The 21,604-nt window shown below is 37.4% G+C and overlaps 1 protein-coding gene across 1 annotated transcript in view; it reads left to right on the forward strand.

Annotated features, from left to right (window-relative positions):
- adcy2a (adenylate cyclase 2a) overlaps nt 1-21,604 on the forward strand; it is a 142,908-nt gene that overhangs the window by 98,550 nt on the left and 22,754 nt on the right. The window contains exons 4-15 of the mRNA XM_036590619.1: nt 6,260-6,409; nt 12,225-12,373; nt 14,772-14,883; nt 15,095-15,222; nt 17,816-17,974; nt 18,076-18,208; nt 19,509-19,685; nt 19,946-19,989; nt 20,108-20,188; nt 20,282-20,351; nt 20,929-21,026; nt 21,382-21,466. Of these exons, the coding sequence (XP_036446512.1) occupies nt 6,260-6,409; nt 12,225-12,373; nt 14,772-14,883; nt 15,095-15,222; nt 17,816-17,974; nt 18,076-18,208; nt 19,509-19,685; nt 19,946-19,989; nt 20,108-20,188; nt 20,282-20,351; nt 20,929-21,026; nt 21,382-21,466 (1,386 nt within the window). The remainder of the gene's footprint in view (nt 1-6,259; nt 6,410-12,224; nt 12,374-14,771; nt 14,884-15,094; nt 15,223-17,815; nt 17,975-18,075; nt 18,209-19,508; nt 19,686-19,945; nt 19,990-20,107; nt 20,189-20,281; nt 20,352-20,928; nt 21,027-21,381; nt 21,467-21,604) is intronic.

Consider the following 21,604-nt stretch of genomic DNA (forward strand, 5'->3'; position numbering starts at 1 on the left):
ATATGTTTTTCAAAAACAATACAATTTTTCAGTTTCAACATTAAATACATTGCCTTTGTACTATTTTCATTTTAATATAGGGTTTAAATGATTTGCACACAGTTGCATTCCGGTTTTATTAATATTTTGCACAGCGTCTCAACTTGTTTGGTAATGGGGTTGTATTATCAACATCAGTGAATGCTGCAAATTCTAGAGGAAAGTCTTGTTGTTGCCCCTTTAGGTTTGACTATGGTTTGCATTTGACTCAGGGAAACAGTCAAAGCGGAGAAAAACACATGCACACACGACAGACTGTAAATTATGTGCAAAATGTCTAAAAATTAAGAATGTAAATTACAGAGGTGGTCAGTAGTTCTCAGTCCATACCACTGCCTTGCATAGTTTATCATTTATTAACATGGAAAAGCTGCCATGGTGACAGCATTACCAGTGTAAATTAGTATCAGATTGTTTATTCAAGGTTGTTTTCTTATCATGTTTTTGTTGTTTGTTACAGAGTGTGCCTGACACTGAGCATTCACAGCTCCCAAAAAAAAATCAACATTCAGTTTATTGTACTGTGATAGTAAATGGCAAAAGTTGGAAAAATTGAAGTCTTGGTGGTACTGAAACATTCTCTGCTGTGGTATGCTGCTGTCGCTGCTGAAAGTGGCAGAGTTTTGTGTTGCTTCTCCATTGAAAATAATTGAATATCTGGTTTGCAGCATGATAAACACATCATGCGCCTACAAATGGCTAACTGGGCATGTTCTCATATTTTTGACTAACTTATTACACTATTATCACTAAATCTTCTGCTTCAGCACAAGCTCAGATTTTTAACAATGGCCGTTGTTAGCAGATTTTCAGAGTGTAAAATAAGAAGCATAAAAACAAAGAAAACATACATAACAAAACAAAAAAGATCATCCACTATCAAAGTATAGAAGCCTCTATTGTCTTTATTTTTTTTATTATTTTTCTCAGCTCTGTCAGTAGACATTTTAGTTTATGCTTTTACTGGTGATGTTTTGCTACCTAAGCTGTACCTAGCCACATTACACTTAGTATCTTCAGCCTCTCCATTAACACCCTTGAAAAGCAGCTGTAGTATTTCAACTCCAATCTTGAAGAAAATCTTGTTTTTCTAAATTCTGATGTGAAATGTTTTGAAGTTTTGAAAAGTAATGCTGTGTCTGCAGTCGCCTTTTCAGACCTAAACCACAGCAAGAGAGTCTGTGTAGATAAATCCTTGTTTTATTGGATTTGCTGGATGGTGTATTTAATCCTGTGGCTTCTAAGCGATGACAACAACAAAACGTAGAAAAAAAATAACATTGATTTCTCTACGCTGAAATCTAAGGGGTGGGCAAACCAGCTGATTTCACAGATGTAACGTAGCTCAGGTCTGGGATTTCAGAAGCTTATAGAACACATAATACCATATATGGCACATATTGTCAGAAGGCTCCACTTCTCTTGTTTAATGTGAAATTTTAAGGTAGTTTATCTCAATTGATTGAAAAGTTATATAACTTTAAACGCTCAATGTTGTGAATGTGTTGACACAGTCAGTATTAAAGGTCCTATTACCTGATAAATCAGGAATGTTGTAAATAAGGAAAACACTAAAATGTGCATGGCATTAAGCATGTCCTGATTTTTGTATGCATCCATCAACCTCAGAGCAACATTTTCATGATCACCCTTAGATTAGCATTTTCATTGTCCAGTCATAGTCAGTGTATGACATTCACATTGTCCTGATAAGTTCAATATCTGACCTCTAAAATGAACCTTTTCTGGAAACTAGAACTGCTAGATGACCTCAGACATCAGAGTGTTTAAGGTAACTATGAAATGTACTGACAGTCTTTTAGAACCAGACAGACGACCTCTCACTTCCCTTGAAAAACACTCAAACACTCAGATGGTAGCACCCAGGGCAAGCCAGGTCTACACCCTCTGTCTCCATCTCTAGTGGTAAAATATTCATGCAGAGTGCTTCAGTAATGACTCCCCGGGCTGTCCTTTTCTCAGAAAATAAAAAGACCATCCCTTTGAAGTGGACCCTTCCATGGACTTTTGGTGTGTCCAACTGAATTAGTCTGTGACCTCATGAATCTCTTTACCTGAATGCCCTGGACTTTTCCCATGGTCCACTGTAATATTTCTTGTCCAACAGAAGAATCAGTATACTGGACAAAGCAGTGGTTTGGCTTCTGATGATCAGAAAAAAGTACTATAAATGAGTGTAATCATAAGAAAAGCTAGGATCAATAAACCCACCTACTGTCTTAAACATTCATGTTTTTATGTAAATTGTAGGACTGCCATTTGACACTGAATCAAGAGAGTTTTAATCAAAGTCCAAATAGACAAATGGCTGCATTTGCTTACTCACATCCTACAACAGCTGCAGTCTCTAGAATGACAGAAGGAATATATCTTGATAGTAGAAAGAACCTTTTAAAAACTAAAAAACTCTAACTGCTTGGGGGTGGATTTGTGGGGGCAGGCTGTTTGAAATGTTTTTTTTCCCTTAGCTAGTGAGGGTAGAACAAAACCAGAAAGCTGACATTAATGCTAGGAAGCCAACTATCTTATCCAATCATTGGATATAGCCTTGCTTCTTCATGTTTTCCACATTCAGGTGAAAAATGCAGGCATTTCATAATTACCTTGTTACAGATAAAAGCTTGTCCAACAACCGAAGTAAGAGTTACGCTTACGCTATCTTGCTTGTATTTATCAGCTACTATAATCATATAACACAAACAAAATAAAAATCTACATTGTTTTTACGTTGTTAAATCATATTCTTTACATATATAATTTTTGCTTTAACAGCATTCAGAGATCAGCTTTATCGGAGAAGAACAGATTAAAGGGCAGAAATAGCTGCTTTTTGGTTCTGCAATTAAGGGTTAGTCTCAGCTGAAGTCTATCATTTCTCAGTAGTATGAGTTGTTAATAAATGTGAGTTAGATTTGTAATCAAAATTTTTTAATTGCATGTAATTGTGATGCAACATGTACAAACGAGAAGTCTTTTCAAAAAGACAATAAAATAAGTTACTTGTAAAAGTTTGTCTTTTTGCAAAATAAAGTGCATAAATATGTAAAATAAATGGAAAATTCAGCTGGAATAAAAATGAAAACATCATGAGTTAAAGCAATTGTATGAATCAGCGAGTATACAAATTTAAAAGGCAAGTAAATTAAATGTAAATATCAAGTGGAATAAATCTAACCAACATTCAGTTTTCAACTTTCCCTTTTATCAAGAGAGAGGCTGATAGAACAGCTGTGTGTCATAATTGCAATGAATTGTGTCCTACCCAGCTCTTCATCAACTTCTGGCTTGTTTTTTTCATATATCTTTGATACCACATGTTTTCTGAAATGTGGCATGCTTGGAATTTCGAATCAGTGCTCTATTTAATAAACACATAAACACATTTAACAGCAATCGGAATCCTTAATTCTCTATAGTTTGAAATAGGCACATATAAATAAACTGAAAGGCTGTGAAAGATAAAACTTAGCATTATTATCATTATTTTTATTGTCTAACTCAGTGATGCACCTATTGCCTTTGTAATAGCTTGAGCATGGTCGAGTGCTTGATTGAACTGTGAGCTGAACCATAAGGCTGTCAAACCCCAGATTACGGTGTCGGTTCAGAACCGCTACACCACTACATGTTAGGTATTGTAGTGATAGATCACTGATGATATCATGATTTCTGTCAAACTGATGCTGAGGAATATAGTTGTGTGCTGCAGAATACAACATAACATAAATGTCATTACAAGCAATAGCTTTAGCCCAGAATGCCCTTTTTAACTGAACAGTAAGAAATCATGCACAGCCTTCCAAAGATTCTAAAATAATTTGCTGGAAAATGATAAACTCTTTTTCCTGTGAATTACACTCTGTGGCAAAAAATGCATATGGATGATATCCATCAGTCTATTTCTTACTGTAAGAGAAACATATGCATGATCGTTGTGCAAATTGCCAACTAGTCACTGTCACTTCAGGTACATTTCAGCCACTGATTCTTCTAAATCAAGTAAACAAGCTTAGCCAATGAATCGTGACAGCTGTAGTGAGTTGCTATAAATTTTTAGTCACAAGATGCTATTGGATTTGTATTTGCTCATGTGCACTTATTGACAGTGAAATGATGGCAGGTAAGGCTCAATACTTTAAAGTCATAAAGACTCATTCGCAGTGATGGCAAATCAATGTGTGAATGCTGTGCGTGTTTGAGTCACATAATATTGGGTCCGCGTCAGTCAGTCACAGCAAGACGCCTGCTATTGTTGCGTTTTCCCTTCACTGTGAGTGACTCATCAGTTCCCTCCTAACCATGTCAGACTGTTTTTTTGAAGTTTTCATAGCTCCAAGTGGGACTGCCAATCTGAGTCTGACACTCTTTCCTGGGGACCCAAATGAAATGAATGGTTGAGAGTAATTAAAAAAAAAAAAAACATGGAAGAATCAAGCCTTTGATGCTCTGCACTCTGCTAGCAGTCGTTCTGAAAAGTGTGGCTGAAAGCAAGGGACAAAGCAGAGGCTTAGATAAAAGACAGAGGGGAATCAGGGATACAGCCTTTCAGTGGCGGGACGGTAATTGAACGAAGGAGCATGAAAGAGTGAAGAAAAGCGACTGGGCAGAGAAGAGGCAGAGAATGGAGGCCCTTTTTCAGTGCTGCTTACTCTGACTGCAATAACCACACTCTCTCTTCCAGCTGAGCACTTGATTGGATTGTCGTTCTCTGGTCAGAAATAGTCATCCTTGGAGACTCTGAGCTTTAGACAGCGAATTGAAAAAGTTATTTTGGTGTGTGTGAACGGTGGTCTACGAATAGCTCCCAATGAAATTGTTTTGACTTGGAAAGCACGTGCTTGTGTGAACCCGCTGTACAGATTGATGACGTGGAGTAAAGTTCACTTGGACATGTGAACTGCACTGAAGTAGCCTGTCTGACCGAATGGCAAAGATTATTTGTTCTGACATGTTACTTCTTTTTATTATTCCTACAGTTGTTGTAGAGAGATTTTTTCACAGAGAGTTTTTTTGGTGGATCAGAAGACAAGAACACGTACTACATCAATAACAGGACTTGCAGGCCTGTCAAAGAAATTGGTTCTGAAGTAGCTTCATTTCAAAACCGCTAGTGAAAAACACAAGAGTAGAGGTGAGGTAAATATGAGAACGCTGAGGCAAACATTTCAGTTCAATGCTAGCATTGTTGCTCAGTTGCAAGGAACATAAAACAGCCAGCCATTTTAAAGGCTATTGACTTCTGGACAAGGGACTATGGGTCAGCACTTAAACTGAAAGAGGTCATTCTATGTTGTGAGAAAGAAAAATGTTTACCTTTAAATGCAGTTGTGTTTTTAACATGTTCTTATGTTTGGTTATTTGAGCATTAGAATATCCAAAGTAGTTCGTTTTCACGAATAAAATCATGGTTGTTAAGCTTGAGCCGATTAACAATAGTCTATCTATCTATAATTTATCTATCTATGCATCTATCTATTGAGATTGTCATTCAGTTCGATGGTTTAAATGATTACACACCATCATGTGTGCTTTAAGATGCACAAAAGTGTGAAAGAGTGAAGAAGTGTTTGTATGTATCTTTTATGTCTTTTAATATGTTTTCTTATAATATGTAATGTTAATATCAGCCCTGATATGTTGTCAGCCTTTAAAACGTTCTGTAGCAGCTTGAGAGAGAACTTTTTTTTACTGCAATAATGATCAGTGACAAAAAAAAAAAACAAATGCAGCCGTCTATAAACAAAATGGATTTCTTCACAAAACATGAACTGGGAAATAAAAGAGGTTTACGTCAGTTAGTAAAAACATAAAAAACAAAGCATAGCTACAGTCAAAGTCATTTTTAGGCTAAATCACATGGTTTTATTATTTGAACCAGTGATCTATAGGCTGTAAACACGCGATGTATTACATCAAAAGTTTTTACCAGAAAACATGTTTTCACCCCATGATAGTACTGTAAATTGGCGATTGCTAGGGGGTACAATCGGATAATGGTATGTTACACATGATATCACAAACCTAACGACTGTGATTTGGTCAGAGGCAGAAGACGAATGCGATGACTGATCATCATTGGAACACTTCTCAACCAATCAGGTTGCGCAGTGTGTACAAAATGGTGAATAATATAGTACATTTCATATGTCATGTATGAACTTCTCATGAGGCTCTGTTTGTGTTTTCACTTGTTTTACAGATTTTGGCCAATATCATCATTTTCATCTGTGGGAACATGGCAGGAGCATACCACAAGCACCTGATGGAGCTGGCTCTTAAGCAGACCTACCACGACACCTGCAACTGCATAAAGTCCCCCATCAAGCTGGAGTTTGAGAAGCGCCAGCAGGTTCTGTGCCAATCACCTTTTACCCCTTTAACACCTTGGGCTGCTGGTTGAAATGAAGTGTTAAAAGGTTTAGGTGTTATCTGCATCGGCCATGAAAAGTCTCTCATTGGTGTGGATGCATGTGGATATGTTCACTGAGCTGCAATGAATTCTGACTGTGAGTTATTCAAGTCATTAGCCATGCGTGGTCGAACGTGGACAGTATAAAAATGGATAAAGAAAGACAACCTGAAGGACGAACAACAGTTTTCGCATTAAGTATGACTGAAAATTAAATTTAAAAAGAGCTTGATGGCATTTATCTTTTAGACTGTATATTTTAAACATTATTAATCCTGCTCCAACTGCAAAGAGCTATCATTGACGGTCAGTGTCCTATTTTGGATGAATGGACTTAAACTTATTTTTACTGAACCATCATGCTTGCGCAGAGTTTGAATCAGGACACAGTTCACATAAAGCAAAGTAACTTGAAACATAATGTGGTCAACTTAATATTGCTCTTACTGTTTGGGTGATTTTGGAAAGGGAAAGAATCATGTTTTATTGATACAGCCTTCCTAAATTTATGGTAGCTTTCAAGAGCATCAATAAGAGACCATTAGGAAAGCACAGTTTCAAATTTCACTTTCAAAACAATAGAGAAACTGCAGTGTACAGCAGATACTCAGAGGCTGAATAATTTCTGTTTATTTTTGAAAGAACAGATGGAAGAGCAGCATTTTTTGGGGTAGGACTATTGCGTTAAATTACTTACCAACCTTAAGTAGAGAGTCTATTCTCAATGAGAGTCTGTTCCCAGATCTCACTAGCAGTCTAGTGGACCTGACCACTTGATTGTGAAGTTTATTTGAATATGTGAAGTAGTGGTTGGAAGCCATTGTGGCTGAAAATATTGGCAGTATGAGCTGTTTGCTTAGCACATGTAAGAACCCTTGAAAGTTAGTTCTTGAATAAACTAAATTCTGTTGAGTTTGGTGAATATAGACTGTAGTAAATCTGTGTTCTTCAGCTTGGCTATGTAGCCTAAGGGTTCTTATGTAATGTTAAAGACATTTAATGGCTGCTGAAGGGTCTTCCCAGCTCACAATTTCTCTGTTCTAGTTAAAATAACACTCTCACTTTATTATCTTCATTTTACAGCATGCTACAGGATACTTTAGTAAAAGCACAGCTGACTTTCCAACAGTGTAGAGGACTGATTTTTTTATTATGACATATTCCCTCTTTACCAGCGTGGAGAGTAGCTTTGAAGTCTTAATTTTCTGGCAAACGTTATTTTGCCCAACTTCACAGAAGTTATTCCTTGCTTGCCATTTGAATCATTATGCATGCATTTTAAGATCAATGTGACTAATGGTTAAATAAATGAATAAACATCAAGTTCCATGTCGAGTGCAAGTGTATCCTGGTTGTTTGGGAACTTAAATCATTGGGAACCTAGATCATTATTTACAGGGTATTAATATTTAATTTCTTTAAATAAAAAAAAATAAATAATGCTTAATTTTTGCATTTTTGTTGTTGTTATAATATCTTTATTTCTTTTAAAGTAAAATTTAAAAATTTAGATTTATTATAAGTTTAATTGTTATAAAAAAAATTCTGAAAATGCTGTATCACGTTCTCATGGCACTGCCAAAACACAGTTTTAACCTGTAGGTGGAGCCTTATTTTAGCCACACCCCAGCATTTTAGAGCTGTAAGTCAGAGTACCAAAACATATATTGTCTGCAATTAAGTAAACCTTTCTTGTGTTTTAATGAGAATATTATGGTTTTATGTGTGCACAGCTGCTCAAAGCTGCATTTGCTAGTCATGTACTGACTAGCCTTTCTGAGTTCAAATAGAGCAAATATTGTCACTACTATAACAGTCACTGCTGAAACATTTGGTGACATTTTGGTCGTGTTATTACTGTTTTGGTAGTGACAAAATGGAATGTTGAATCGTTTATTTTTCAGTTAAAAGTCCAAAAATGCATTTAAAGCTCTGACTTTGAACCAGTTCAGTAAAACGATCCATGTGTGTGCAATGAGGAAAAAGCGCAAGAGAGCAGCAACTGCCCTTCTGCTCTTATAATGGGCCTAAGGGAGCTTTGTGCTTGTTTAGTAAATCGCAACAGCCACTTTTTAACACCAAATTAGAGTTTGCGACAGCATAAAAGGTTAGTAAATCTGACCCCTTAATGTATGTGGCTACTGAAAAGGCTGGGCATTATGGGAATAATTCACCACTGTTCTGTGCTATGCAGTTCAATTATGTAGGATCTCTGAGAACAAATCATACAAGAATGGTTCTAATTGCTCCATTACAGCTCGAGGAATTCACATATTTATTCCCACTGAAGTCTCCATGAGCTTTATCTATAAAAACAAAAACTTCCACAATGCAGTGTGCCAACCAACTACGTAGACACTCCTGGGTAAAGCCCCAACACTCAGAACGGACGTGTTTACAAAGGTACTGAAAGTGAGCAGACTGATAAAACAAGTATGAGGTGAGCAAATTACCTTACACTGCTTTTCTGTAAACTATTGCAGCTTGCTAGGTGACTAACTTTAATAGCAGCAAGACAGATGTTCCACTCTGTATAGGCATAAAATCGTCTGTCTGTCTGTGCTACATGCATTGGATGCTATAACAGTAGTCTATATTTCATGGACAGATAAATTTCAGTTTTGTGAGCAGGCAGTGACTACTTGTTTTACTCTGAAGGTGAGAGCTACTAAGAGATGTTAGAATAACCTCACTGCAGCAAATAGATGCCTTCTCTGTAGAAACTGGTGAATAACACCCAGAGAAGAGCACCAGTCACTTGTAGATGTTGCTATCCTTCAGCTGCTGCTCTCTGCTAGCTCCCCTGTCTTTGATGAAGGTTTTGCAAGACTGTATGCTGTCTCAAACACATTTAGTTGTACTTTTATATGAACCAAATAAGCTGTCATTATCCAGATATTGTTCTATATCCTGTCTGGAGAAGTAGCCAATTTGCAGTCTAGTAACATCTACTGCCTCACCTTCTGTAGTTTGAAACTGACCCACTTAGACTTTTAACAGTGTCATCAAGAGTCAGCATTTTACCAAAGCAATGTCTGCTTTTGGATCCACAGAATGCATTAAAATCATTCTTTTTCAGGTAGAAATGTTCTACTGGTGATGAGCACATTGATTTTGATGTGTCAGATTATCACTTCAAGCCATTTCTGTACATATTAAGGTTAGTTTTGCAGTCAGAGAGTGTAGGTATATTAAAAAAAAATCAGTGCCCATTCAGAGATGAACATTGTAAAGTTTGAAATGGTTTGAAACCGACAACCCCATGATGCTCGTCTGGTGTTGCAACAGAGCAGGGGTCTCTCACAGTGACTAGGGCTGAGACAGCGAGTAAAACTCATTGCTGCTTTTACTGTGAGATTTAGAGACAGCTGCTGGCCAATTGGCTGCCTTCCACCCGACTGTTCTCCACAAGAGGTCATACAGCGCCTCAATCCTCTCGTCTGGATTAACCTCCCAGGAACATCCTCTTAGGCAGCGGGTGATGGATTGGCATGGCCACACCGGCTGCTTAGGCTTTTCTCTCAGAGCAATAGCTCTGCTGTTTTCTGTTCTAGCTAAAACAGAATTCATATGCTGCACATCTTGCAATTTTGACGGTCTGTTTGCTGCCCATTATTAAAATTTCATCCATTGCATCATAAATATTTACTGCACAATTTATTGTTCTAATTAGCCTGTTTTTCCACATACAGTACTGTGCTGAAGTCAGAGACCACCCTCCATTTATGTAATTTCCAGTCAAAACAGCCCTTAAGTGCAGGAGATATTTCTGAGGAGATCAGATATAAGGTTATGCACTTGCATTTGGAAAGGGAAAGTAAAAGTAAAATAAGTGTAAAAACAGGAATTTTCAAAACTGGAGGCCAAAAATTCTTAAAAGACAGAGAAAATGGGACTCCCAACAACCATGCAAGACCTGGTAGACCACGAACACTGTCCCCATGAGATAAACAGCACTTAAAGCTTTCAACTTTGAGAGAGAGGAAAATCAAGCTCCACTCTTGCTTCAGATCTAAAAAAATCCACCTTTCACAGTGAGAAGACTGAAACGTGGAAATGGACAAAAAAGAAGAAAATTTGCAAATCAAAGTCCAGACCTCAACATCACTGAATGTTTATGGGATTACTTGGAAAAAGAAAATTTACAACTACATTTGGAGGTGTGGTAGAATATTCCTGCAGTTTTCTTTGAAAAACTGTAAGCAAGTCTTCTGAAAAGAGTGGAAGCTGTAATAAAGGCAAAAAGTGGACTGAAAAATTTGATATCTGTGTTAAATTAATTAAAAATGAATAACTTATACTAAATGGTCATTTTGACTGGAAAAGTCTCTAAATTTTGCACAATTCTGTTTCTGAAGCTATATGCCACTTAATTCAAAAGCTGGCATCAAACGGAAAAGGTTAATAGATTTGTTATTTTGGTTTGTATTAATAAAATCATTTTAAAGTTAAAATGAATTTCACATGCTAATCATTGTTAGACACAAATCTACCTCACCTAGTACATGAGAATGTTCAAATAGCACTAAGCAGAGAAACTATCATAGCTGCCAAACAGGCTCTGTAATTTCAGATTTAACTAATTTACTTAATTAATAGAGGAGCTGAATTGGAAATTGAAAGAGGTGCTCTCAGTTTCACCACTGAAAAAAAGTCCAGTATGTAACTCAATTATACAATTATGTGTAATGGTTGCTTCCGGCAGTCACTCTGAGCATTAAAATGACTCTGACTCAGCGTGTACCTGGAGAAGGTATCACGTTTTGCCTTTAACACATACAAATTCAGCCTCTCTCAAAGCGTCTTTTGTGAAAAATCACACAGAATGTCTAATTTGTTCAAATGGTTCTGCGGTAAGGTGCGCAAATATATATCGGAACTAATTTCCAGAGGGCTCTTCTTCCTCACTAAATTATTAACAAAACACCTGTAGACTTTTTAGTGTGTGCTTTGCATTTTAAATCTGAATATGAAAGAGCTTTGCTTTAAGTCTTGATTGCTGCTGTAAAGCAGTAATATTTTGTATCACTTGTATTAAACATGGACAGTTTAACTTTACATTATACTTTTCTGAGGATATAGTGGATATTATCAGTGATAGAAGAACACTGAATAACCATGTTTCATTACCTAGAGAGCATAATTAGCCTTATTTAATTGTATTTAGTGCAGTGCCATATATACATTTTAAAAATAATCCTTGAATTCATGGTACTATTTTAATGTGGTTTATTGGGGCCTTTTTCTTTTGCAGCTTATTAGAAAAACTCTTGAAAAACTTGTGATGCATATCATGTATCGAGATAATGTCTTGGAGTTTTGTGATATTATATTTCTGCCGTATTGCCCACTCCTGCTGCTACTATGCTTATAAATAATTAGCTTTATGAATTCATTGTTTTGAATAATATAAAGATTAAAAAATAAGAAATTATTTATGTCCAGAATGGTAAATAAGAGGTAGATGATTACAAAATAAAAGCTGTACAGCATCAAGAATAATGCTATAATAAATTTTGGCTATAAAAATACATTTGTCCTGTATTTGCACACCGGCACTCAATTTTAAGGAAGATACTATGATCTGACATCACTACAAATACACTGTAGATAATTTAGTATTTAATATTAAAACCTTTGAATAAAATTGCAAATAATATGATCAGTGATTGTGAATTTAGTGTTAGCATAATTGATTAGAGCTGTGGAACTTCAGTCTCCTCTGACTGCATGCCTCTCTGGTTTATGTGTTTAGGAGCGTCTGCTGTTGTCCCTGCTGCCAGCTCACATAGCCCGGGTAATGAAGGCTGAGATTATACAGAGGCTCCAAGGCCCCAATTTTGGCCAGGTGGAGAACACCAACAACTTCCACAACCTTTACGTGCAGAGGCACACCAATGTCAGGTACCTCTCTTCCCCCATGCTCTCGCTGTCTCTTTCACACACACTCCACACTACCCTGAAGCAGGGATGAATATTTTTGCCCTCACTCATATGCTGAATGTTAATGAATTTGCAGGCAAGCTGAAAAGTTGCAGGTAGACTATTCTTGGAGGACGCTTGAAAGAGAACGCAGATATAACACAATCTAAAAGTGTTGGGACAGCGAAGTCGTAATTATTTGTGATCTAGACTCCAGCACTTTATACTTTGGTTATGCTCACCTAAAAAGCCAATGAGTAAAATAATGTCAGGAGTGGAAAAGTACTAAGAAGTTGTACTGAGTAAAAGCATGGGTACGGTGTCAGAATATTAAAAAATTAAAAAAAATTAAAAGTATGGAGCCAAAAGTATTTACATATAAAAAAATGTAAAAAAATGTTTTAACCAATAAAGTTTAAGTTGTATTTGTTTTGTGGTACATGATGCACCAGAAATGAAGACTGAAATCAGTGACTTGGACTTGAGACGCATATTGACTAACTCACAAGTTGACTGACTCAGGACTTATGGTCATGCACAGTTATTACGGCAGTGCCGTTTTTCCGTAGCTCGCAGCAGTGGCAGGTCCAATACAACTTTCGGTAAAGAGACTTTCATTATAGCAAACAAACCCTTTAGTCTGCTGGATTGAAGCACTGCACACGGTAAGCATAGTGTTTAAAGGCAAGAGGCGGAACAACTTGAAATGGCGGCAAATGTGCTAGCTGGCATGATAGCAAGTTTCGCTCGACTAAGACCTCACCCCTGAGGCTCAACTTGGACCAGCACCCCAGAGACTTAAATCTCGACTCAGACTCTCACCCCGAGACTCAACTCGGACCACCACCCCAGACTTAAATCTTTACTCTGACTTGCCTCAGAGACTCAAGACTCAATTCGGGCTCGCAGCCCTGAGCCTCAAGACTCAACTCTGATTTAACATGGGCTTGTTCAAAAGAGACTCAAGACTAAACTCAGACTCACACTTCAGAGACTTGCGACTCAAGTCGTACTCGCACCCCAGAGACTCGACAGTCCTGTACACATGCAACTTAGATCTGGCTCGGACTCAACATGGCCTTGTACAGAAGAAACCCAGACTCGCACCCCAGAGACTCGAGACTCGACTCGGACCCAGCATGATTGACTTGAGATTTGACTCAGACTCAACACGGTCTAGTACATGAGACATGAAACTCGACTCGGACTCGCACCCCTGAGACTCACAGCTTGACTCGGACTCGCACCTTAGAGACTTGAGACTCGACTCATACTTACACCCCAAAGTCCCTGGACTTGACTCGAACTTGTACTCTCCAGACTCCAGCCTCGACGTGGACACAACCCAGATAAAGGAGACTCGAACTTTGATTGAGATTCGCGATAAAAAGAAAATAGCATAGTTGTGGGCTGTATTATTTAACAATGATATACATTTGGTTGATTTTTAGATAAACATTCAATACACAGAAAAAGAGAAAACTCTCCTGGGTTTAGGGATTGGTAACAAATACTCTGAAAGTCTAGATGGAAATGTAGTTGAGTAAAAGTGCTCATTTTTAGTAATACTCGACTACAAATCTTTCAAAATAATCCTTCGCTAAGTGTATTAACGAAGTACAAATACTCAAGTACTTTCCACCCCTGATAAAAGTACCATAAAATAGACTTCTGTTTGCGTGTCCTCACAAAATGATAAAATACTGAGCCTGCAGTCTGTATTTTTCTCCAGTCTTCCTTGGAGCTGATTTGCTGAGCCTTTTCTTTAGCCCCCCTTTCAGTTCTAGTTTATGTTGAGGGGTTTCAGAAGACAGTGTATTTGTCACACTGAGTTAGTGCAGTCTTGAGAACATCATCTGTTCTTAGTGTAAGTACTAGAGGCCAAAGTGTAGTGCCAATGCTCCTTATGTGGCCCATTTTCTGTGAGTTACGCTGTGTTGCATTACACAAGGGGGATTTGAGGACTCTAATGCACCGTGGCATTTTGGAGTAGCAAGATCTTTCTCTCCAAAAGTGAAGATGGTTAGATTCAGGTGTTGTAAGCAGTAGGGGATATTTTTTATGTTAGTTTTAACTGATGCTTACTAGTGTCTTCTTTTTAAATGTGCAAAATAAAATATTGTAAACACCACATAGTCATTTTATTAGGGCATTGAATAAAATAATGACTTTGCCTTAGGGCCCTACAAAATGCGTGGCCAATAATAACTGATGTCTACAGTGATAGTTTGACACAATCAACATTTAATATTTAATCTTTCCTGTGTTATGAACAAGTTAAAGAACACTTTTACTCAAAAACACAATTCACAAATTAAACATTTAGTATTTAATCATCAATCTGTCCTTATGTCTAAGAGAACGTGGTGTTTTCTTTCAGTATTTTGTATGCTGATATTGTTGGCTTCACTCGCTTGGCCAGCGACTGCTCTCCTGGAGAGCTGGTCCACATGCTGAATGAGCTTTTTGGCAAATTCGATCAGATTGCCAAGGTAAGCCGCCAGTGGTCTTGATATTAATCCAATGTAATGGCGTAGTATGACTCATGCTTTATTCCCTGATGTTTCTGACCCTGTAGGGTTCTACAAATCTCTCTCGATCCAGAAACACAATTCAGAACATGTCACGTGTATCGTAGAGTAAATTGCTTGTCCTTCCAAATGTTCATGCTGAGACTGATGCCAATGCTTGCTATTTTATTAGGAAAATGAATGTATGAGAATCAAGATTCTTGGGGACTGTTATTACTGTGTGTCTGGTCTCCCTGAGTCGTTGCCTAACCATGCCAAAAACTGTGTGAAAATGGGTCTGGACATGTGTGAGGCCATCAAGTAAGTCCATTCTGCTTTTAGTGTATTTACAGTGCTGTTTTTCATGGTGATTTGCATTGTAAAGTCCCTCTATTTGATGTTCAAGGGAATGGTTCAGTGAAAATCCAATTTACTCAGTTTTCTACTTGCGTCAGACCTGGATGTGGTTTGAACAAGTTGAGAGATGTTCTGGGGATGTATTTATGAAAAGAGTTTTAGTGTCTATTGTTTTTATTGGAGGTATTCTATTCAGTATGCAGTATATATACAGTACAATGCAAAAGCACCTAAAACCATATATCTCTGTATATTACTATATATTTTATATATTATTTACTATATGTATTACTATATTTTTTTATAATATTAGTGTTTTTAGCAAATTGACACTTACTGCCCAGATAAATAGATTTTTTAAATAAAATTTTCTCATTGCCTTAACTTTTGTACAGTATTATATATACATTCTTAATAAATATCAGTCACATTTAAATGTTTTACTCAGTTATGTATGTGATATCATAAATGTTGGACATTTTGGTCATACATTTGGTCATTTACTGAAGCTTTCTATTGAGTTTTCATCCTTAAGTTTACACATATAACAGTTGCATGCATCAACAGTGCAAGTTCCTATGGACAGAAGCTGTAAAACAAGTTTGGGATTTTAATGTAGTTTATTTGGCATAGAATGGGCAAATACTTGTGCATGGCACATATCTAAATACTTGTTAAAATTCTGTTAAGGTGGTGGCAAATGCTGCAAGTGGCCCAAGGCTCTTGCTGTCCCAGCCTGTCCCTCAGAGTCCAAGCCTGATAGGCCTGAGTTGTGGTTCTGAGTAGAACATGATGTCTGGCTATCCTGATAATGACTTGAGGGTCACAGAGGTCAGCGCATGTGAAATGAGTGGTGCTGCATTCTGACTAAGCCTGTCTTTATCTCATCGTCCTGTTTAGCCGCAGTGCCGCAGAATGATATCTCTGTATTAGTTGACTGGCTCATAATTTGCTATGGAGAGAAAACTTGGAGAGAGGTGTTGCTCACAAAAGTGGGAGTTTGTTATTGCCTTAAACTCTGTGATTAGTTGATTTAGCGGTTTCTGAGTCCTTACGCAGAGATACAGTAGTTATATTGCAGGGGAAAAAAGACATTTGTACCATTATTGTGATATGTACACTCACCAGCCACTTAATTAGAAACACATTGTTGCTGCTTGTGCATCCTTGTAGACCTTGGACTTTTACTCACTGGCCACTTTATGAGGTTCACCTACCATTAGGCCTGTGTGATGGGATGATGTAAATGGACATTGTCGACTGACAAATAAATCAGTGATGATTCAAAGGTTCTAATCAGCGTGTTGGGAAAGAGAATTGATGTGAAACTAGAGAGGATTGTTCTTTAAACAGCTTGCTTAATACTGTATTATTATTTAATATAATGATATCAAATAATATTTTAAGGGCATGTTTCTTATTCCTTTTTACTTTTAAATCAGTGAATTATTACAGGTATTAATAAGATGTTATGCCACGGCAGAGCAAATTTTCTGTCTTGATGGGCTTCCCAGAGCGCAACATACTGCCTTAGGAAAATGTGAAACTTTTCCTGTACAGCTGTGGAGTGTCTTAGTGGTCTGAATGAGTTGTAAATTTCTAAAAATATAACACTTTGTGATTTCCCAGACACCTATAGCTGAATTCTATAACATCTCCTTTTTCGATAGTATGTGAATATGGATTAGAAACTCACCCATGCAGATTTAGCAGTCTCCATAGTGTCTCCACAAGGGGGAGTTGCTTTTGTGTGCATCATTTAAAGAGAAGAAGGAACTATGAACCCACACCAACAGGATCTCACAAATGCACATTTGCGATCACAACTTTTAAAGTGACAGCTGAAATAGTTTATTACCAAAAAGTGTTGTTACTCAATATGGTGAATGTTCCAAAAATAGCCAGACTAGAGCAGTTTTTGTGGTCAGAAACCTGACTGTTGATGAGGGGATAGAGGGCGGCTAATTCAAATTGGGCATCAATAACTGTGCTACAGTCTCTGGCTGTACAACAGCAAAGTATAACTACAAGGTAGAGGTTTCTAATAAAGTGGCCATTGAGTGTTTATGATTAAATGTGCCTGCAGTGCACATATTTGCTGCATAAAAAACAAAAAAAGCTTCAGAATTCATGCAGGGTACTATATGAGCCTGGACTCTGTTATCTGTGTTTAGACCTAACTTAGTTTTTCTAACAATGACCTTTGCAAAAATGTTTCCTGGAATAGCTTTTCTTTACTGTGTAACCTTTCTCCTCAGAAGGGTTACTGTTTCAGCATTAAGGCTAACCTTAGACGGCATAACAAAAAGTCTCCTGTAGGGAACAAGGCAGATAAACATGGACATGGTTTTCCATTCTCTTTAGTTTTGGGCTCCATTGCACACTTTTGATATTTCAGCCTGGACTTGGAAACAACTGAAAAAACATTGCAAAAGGCCAAACCCATTTCAAAAGGTCACATATGCTTCTGGAGTTTGCATGTGAGTTCAAAGCTGCTGAAATCTGTGCATACATGGGCCAAAGGGTTTTAACCAACCAATGGGCTTTCGTCCCTTAGGAAAGTGCGAGACGCCACTGGTGTGGACATTAACATGCGAGTGGGGGTTCACTCTGGAAATGTACTTTGTGGAGTCATCGGCCTCCAGAAGTGGCAGTACGATGTCTGGTCACATGATGTGACACTAGCCAATCACATGGAGGCTGGTGGTGTACCAGGGTATGCTTGGTCAATTTATATGTTTTTGTATTGTCAGAGAAACTTGGTTTGACACTGCAATAACATTTGATTTTTGTTTTTCTTTTCTTGTTAATGAACAGACGTGTTCACATTACTTCTGTCACACTGGAGCACCTGAATGGGGCGTATAAAGTAGAGGATGGATATGGCCAGGAACGGGACCCTTATCTTAAAGAACATGGGGTTGTGACTTATCTAGTGATCAACCCTAAGGTAAATCAACAAAGACTACTCATTTTGGACAAAGTAGAGGAAATCTAACCATCAGTGCACTGAACTTAGAACGCTATGGTTGTTATTGTCATTTTGTTGTACTACAACTTCCATATTATAATAAAACTTCTCCTTATCTACTTATAAACATGAATTTTTGTACAAAATAAAAGTTCTGAATCCACATTTTTGCCAGAATTTTTTCTCTTTTTTAAATGACATGCGAGTTAGAAATAATTAATATAATATTTAGCGGTGTCAAAGTTAATATGTTAATAATGCGTTAACACGATAAATGATTAACACCATTAATGTATTTTCCTAGTTCGGCCCTTTAAATCATTCTTACTTCCACTGTGAAGCCCAGCTGTTCATGCGCTGTATGTTGTTATGACACCACCACTGTAGAACTCTCGTTCAAATACAGCTTTTAAAAGACTAGTTCCATTGATAGCTCTTTTGATAAACGTTATCTCTAGCTACTGCAATACCACAAATTAGTTTATCACCAGAGTACATCAATTCTGAAGTATCATTTACAAGCAAAACACATTGCTGATGCTGGCAATAATTAATCAGTAATTTGTCAGACTACACTGATCAGTGCTCCCAAGAAAATCACAGATAAATTGGAGCCAATGACTCTGTGTAAGATCTATATGATATATACACTAGATATATATGATATATACACTCTGGTTTAAACATGAAGCCACTGTTGCTCTCACTGGATACATTCACTTTATTTATGCACTTCAGATTATTTTTTCACCCTTCTGTGTTCACGTGATTTTCCTATTCAGTTTAATGTGAACTATGCGTTCACATGAGGAAACAGTATTTTTAATGAATAACGAATAAGGCATTTTTTTGTATGGCTGTAACAACATGCATATGACTATAACAACATGCACTGCTTTGTAAATGAAAAATGAATGTCTTTCTTTAGACTTAAATTTGAGCCAATAAGACAAATGCAATTAATCATGATTACACAAATGTTTGTGACTAATCCTGATTAATTATTTTAATTGTTTGAAAGGCCTAATAAAATTACATCATACCTGTATCACTGGCAGCAGTAACTGCTTCTAATGGATACTCTGTTAGCATTAGTTACACAGTTATAGTTGCCAGGGTTAGACCAATGCAGTAAGACAGTCTTTCTTGACTACTTGATTTTGACCATATATTTTGAGAAATGTCCCATTCAGTAATGACATACGTGTTGGTGAATATCCTGAATTCCACTCTTTCTTGAGACTTTATTACTTTTATTTTGATGTTTCTTTGCGGACAGGCTGAGAGGAGGAGTCCCCAGCATCACTATAGACCTCGACACACTCTGGACGGGGCCAAGATGAGAGCATCAGTCAGAATGACTCGTTACCTGGAGTCCTGGGGGGCTGCCAAGCCCTTCGCCAACCTGCACCACCGGGACAGCATGACTAATGAGAACGGCAAAATTAACACAGCTGTGAGCCCCATGCCCATGGCACCATGTTGAGTTTCAGTGTGCAAAATACTAAACCAATTAATCCAATTAAGCATTCTGTAGCAGTTTGCATAATTAGATCCTATTCAATTATGTCTTCTAGTTTTTAAGCATTTCTGCTTAAACTGCTGTAAATAGATTGCAAGTCTTATATCTGTTTACTTGCAGTTCTCTTCATCTCTAATGACCTTTAATATCGAGCATTTGCCTGACTCTGAAAGTGTATAATTTCATTTTAATAGGATGTGCCGTTGGGTCAGTACCACTTTCAGAGGCGCTCAGAGAGGTACGACCTGTTCCCTTTTAAACACGCCGCAATCACTTTCTGTAAAGGTTAGTGAAATTTTACCGAGCTCACACTGTGAAAGAAGTTCCTAAAGTATTCTCTGTCTTGCTTCTCGCAGAACGAAATCTCAGAAGAAGCGATTTGAGGAGGAACTCAATGAAAGGATGATACGAACATTTGATGGCATCAATTCTCAAAAGTAGGTTCTAGTTCCCATTGACATCCATGTCATTTACTGTTTGAATTTCTGGAATGAAATCCTAATCTCAAATGTACATGCTGTATCTTTCAGACAATGGCTCAAATCTGAAGACATTCAGAGAATATCACTGTTCTTTCACAATAAAGCATTAGAAAAAGAGGTAAGCCTGGGATTTCCATTACTTTCTACAAAAGGTTGGCAAGTAGTCAAAAATATTTCTTGGCACAATGTAATAAAAAAGTGAAGAATCTACAAAATTACCTTCATCGGGTATTTTATTAGAAACTCATACTTTGTAGGTACACCTTGCTGGTTCACAGATAGATACTGTTCATTTGCAGATGCACAGTTTGTGTTTGCCATCCTCTAGCCTTTCATGAATGATCAGACACAGACGTATGTAAAAACCCCAGAAACACTGCTGTGTCTAATACACTCGTACTAGCACACTATTACACAACTACTATGTCATTAACATCTGATAAACAGCAGTCCTGTGGTCAGAAACTGACCAATGCTGAAAGGAATAGAGGATGTCTGACACAGATGGCCTAGTCTGTAATTGTACACCTAAATAGTATATCTATAAAGTAGATGGTCATAAAATGAACAGCAGTTAAAAGTACAACAAAGGTTTTGTGATAAATTTGACCATGTGTTATGTTTTTCCTGAATACAGATGTTTAAAATTAATCAACAAAGCCCACTGAATATTGTTAATTATTCTCTTTTCATAGTACAGAGCAACAACTTTGCCTGCTTTCAAATACTACATCACCTGTGCCTGTTTGATCTTCTTCTGCATTTTTATTGTGCAGATTCTGGTCTTGCCAAAGTGAGTTTCTGTCTCCTTTTTCATTAAAGTTAAACGGTACAAACTATGTGTGAAATCGTAGAAAACATAAGGCTGAGGACATAGAGTGTAGAAAGTTATTTGGACAGTACTTGTAGAGTTTGTGTATATAGGAAGTCTGGTAATGTTCAACAGTACCATTACTGTGGAAAGATGTAAGATGTGTGGCTTTACATCAGTAAAATAATGAGCTCTGTTAATTCTAGTAATGATCTTTGTTTGCGTTGGCTTCTAATAGACGTCCCAAACATCTGCTATCAATTGCAGTTGGACAAAAACACTGAAATAATTGTGCTTTCCTTATGCTAACTGAACTTTTGCTGTACTGACATTTCAGGACTGCTGTACTGGGCATCTCGTTTGGAATGTCCTTCCTCATTCTCTCCATGATTCTACTCATCTGCTTCATTGGCCATTTCTTGGTAAGCATCTCCACTTCGTGAGTGTGAATGGGAAGTGGAGCTTTCAGGTGATTCTGTTTTATTATTCAGTCTTGCATCTTGAGATATTCTTAGGGCTTTCTCAACATGCGGAACTGTGCAAAAGCGAGAGACCACCCT

Source organism: Colossoma macropomum, unplaced genomic scaffold, assembly GCF_904425465.1.
Source record: "Colossoma macropomum unplaced genomic scaffold, Colossoma_macropomum, whole genome shotgun sequence".
NCBI lineage: Eukaryota > Metazoa > Chordata > Actinopteri > Characiformes > Serrasalmidae > Colossoma > Colossoma macropomum.